The sequence below is a fragment of the Morone saxatilis genome, unplaced genomic scaffold (assembly GCF_004916995.1).
Source record: "Morone saxatilis isolate NCDOM2014 unplaced genomic scaffold, NCSU_SB_2.0 Contig0, whole genome shotgun sequence".
NCBI classification, from domain to species: Eukaryota; Metazoa; Chordata; class Actinopteri; family Moronidae; genus Morone; species Morone saxatilis.
In genome coordinates, this window is record NW_023339650.1 from 16,523,979 (window position 1) to 16,527,229 (window position 3,251).

The 3,251-nt window shown below is 36.6% G+C and overlaps 1 protein-coding gene across 1 annotated transcript in view; it reads right to left on the minus strand.

Annotated features, from left to right (window-relative positions):
- acbd5a (acyl-CoA binding domain containing 5a) overlaps window positions 1–1,261 on the minus strand; it is a 5,847-nt gene extending 4,586 nt beyond the window's left edge. Inside the window, exons 1-3 of the mRNA XM_035653020.1 lie at window positions 1,158–1,261; window positions 727–840; window positions 275–395 (exon numbers count right to left, since the gene is read on the minus strand). Coding sequence (XP_035508913.1) covers window positions 275–395; window positions 727–823 — 218 coding nt within the window. The 5' untranslated portion in view covers window positions 824–840; window positions 1,158–1,261. The remainder of the gene's footprint in view (window positions 1–274; window positions 396–726; window positions 841–1,157) is intronic.
- Window positions 1,262–3,251: the final 1,990 nt, after the last annotated feature.

Consider the following 3,251-nt stretch of genomic DNA (forward strand, 5'->3'; position numbering starts at 1 on the left):
TGACACTTAACAGAAGGAGAAGAGTGGAGGGGATTTTTACTCTTTTAGTCTTGTGTTGCACAACGAGCGGGCAAAAAAAAGCAACATGTTGAGCAACGCGCGCGAGTCAGAGGCCGTTTAAATTTCGTGATTTGCCTTGGAGTGTGTGGGATTCACGTTCAAATGATGCTTCAAAGTGACAAACATAAAGAACCACGGTCACCGTGTCGTCACAAATACTAACGTTTAAGTTACACTGAGGCAAAAACAAAAAGCACATACTGAGTGGCATTACCATTTTGCTTTCCCGACTGCATCCCAGAAGCCAGGTCGGGGAATATTGCACGCTCCCACAGTGGCTTGTTTATAGTAACTGTAGAACTTGAGCATCATGTCATTGGACGGCTGAAAGGGACCTGAGAGGAATAAACTTTAAATCATCAAAACAGAAATGTTACACTGAAAATGTTTAACTGTTTCTTGTCTCTTGCACATCTGTGAAGGCTCTGAGACAAGACTTTTTTTATAAATGACAGCTAATGAATGTGCATTAAGTTGCAGACTGCTGGCAGGTGTCTGTACGCTGCTAGTAAAGTGGATTAAGCCTTTTAAACCGCACAAGATCCAAAGACAGACCAGGCTGCTGCGCTGTGTTTGAGCACCATGTTAAAGCCTCCTTCCTCCCCCGGCTGTACACTCATCATACTGGGCTTGGAGGCTTGTGGCAGACCGGCGTGGTCAACTCACCATCCGGGGGCAAACTCTTGATCACCTTGACGGCGGCATCGAACCTCAGCTGGGTCAGACGCCTGTCGTCGTCCACTGGCACACTCTCCACCTCCATTGTACCGACACAAAAACCTGCAGACAGGCAGACAGACAGGCAGACAGGCGGTAAATAAACAAACACCGCTGCAGTAGGAGAAGTGCCGACTAAAAAAGCTGCTGCCACAATAGCATTTATAAATGAATATAAACATAAACCCAGACTTTTGCAACGCCAGTGAACTTGTAACTGTGTGTTATAACCAGCAGGAGGTTGTGTCGGTTGTGTATCTAGGACACACTATCTACAGTAATGCGACACACGTCTATCTGCCCCAAATATTTCCCGCCACAGATAATCTTTGCTCCCCCAAAAACTCTCGACGGAAAAGCTCACAACCGGTGCCACTTACCGTTAAAGTCACCGGCCTATCTGTTTGTCGGAAGGCGACCTCTCTGTAGCCCTCGACCAGACGCCATGAACAAGTAATAAAGCCACGCAGAGGTGTGCTCTGGGAGTTGTAGTTCTTCTACGGGGTGTAGTTTTTTTTTTTCCTACAAGAGCCACAATCCTCTGCGCATGGTAAAATATTTTTAGTTGAAATGTAGTTTTTTTTAACACTTAAATGCGGCGTTCACTGAGAAAGTAACAAAAAAAAAAAGTGCACTGAATAAAACGGGTGCGTATTAAAACATAACAAATGTTGTGTTTTTATGTAGTTAGGCGCCGACCGAGTAAAACTACAAATACCATCATGCTCTAGTCGAGATCCATGTTTTGTTTTTTTTGTCATTTGGAAGAGTGATAGGTAGATGGGAGAGAAAAGGAGGAGCTCTCACTTTGTCGCTATTTTCGAGTAAAATGAACTACAGCTGAAATTAGTAGATTAACTGTATTGGATAATCAATCGAAATAATCGATACTTGATTCATTGTTTAACTAATGTTTCAAGAAAGACTGCCAAACATAATGTAGTTCCAGAATAAGACATTTGAATACATAAATTTAGGCTTTTTTGGTGATACAATGGGAAGACCATGTGAGAAAAAGAGACATTAACGTTAAATAACATTTATATCTGAAGATACAAAAGAGGAAAACTTGAATAGATTTGTGTTTGTATGAGGAAACAGATACCTAAGTAATGAAATAGTAAAGTAACCCCGAACATACAGAAATCCCACCTTTATTATGTATAAACTTGTGTACGACCTAGTCTGTGATGTTACTGCTTTCATGTTCTATAGATGTTGCATGATGAATACGCAATGAACACGAGTGTTTGTTACCATGTGAGTATTCACAGATTGCTTAAATGAACAGTTTTTTTTGGTCATGCATAACACGATATGATCAAAATACACTGAGACAAAACAAAACTCTCATTGGCAAGTTTTCTGTGGAAAAAAATGGAAAACACAATTAGCATAGAAATATTTAATAAAACAATAAGTGATTGTAATAATGACACATGTACTGAGACACATAACATAACAGAGAAAAACTGAACAATATGAGAAATACATTACAATATATATAATAATGATGAATGGTGCTGTGGATTTGCACTTTTGGTTGTAGTTGTAAAAAAAGTATTCAGATCTTTTTAAGCAGCAATACTACAGTGTTAAAATACTCAACAATATAAATAGTCCAGCATTCAAATGATGAGTTAAGTAAAAATACATCTATATATATGTACATATACACTTAAAACATACACATAAAGGCTTTATACTTTAACTTAAGTCTTAATGAATATATACATATATATTACTGGATTATAATAATATATCTGCTTATATTGTAGTTATATTTTATATTAAACATTTTTATATTCTTACTCTTTTACTAGTTTGTTGCAAAGTAAGACTTTCACTGTACGTACAAACCTTGTGTCTCCTACTGTACATATGATTATAAACCTCTTGAATTATAATAATGAATGCATTCATCTGTTTCACTTTAATGTTGCAGATGTTAAAGGTTGAAATAAACTGAATGACTTTATATGTTTAACCAATAACCAATAATAATAGTGCTGACTAACTAGTAGTAGTTGGTAGTGGTTTTAACCTTTGAGGCACCTTTAAAATGAACATACAAGTTTTAACCTTGGGACCCAAAATGGTCCCTCATAAAAGTGTAATAAAAATGTCATATATAAATATTTTTTTTCACTTTCACCGCATCAAATCTTTTAAACAACTTCAGACCTAACCTTAGATATAAAGTTTTTATAATTTTTTAAATTCTACATTATTTTTTTGCCCTTTTTGTCATAAAAACACCTGATTTTCTCAATGGGAAAAACACAAAATATGAATATTTTCCACAAATGAGTTGCAAAGTGGAATATTTGGGATGAGGTTATTAGAGCCTTGCCTAGGTCAATAATTGATAACAACATTGATTTGGATGCATTATTATTTTTGGTTTGTACCTTAGTAGTAAGTTTAAACCTTGGTACCCAAAATGGACTCTCATAAAAGTGTAATAAAAATGT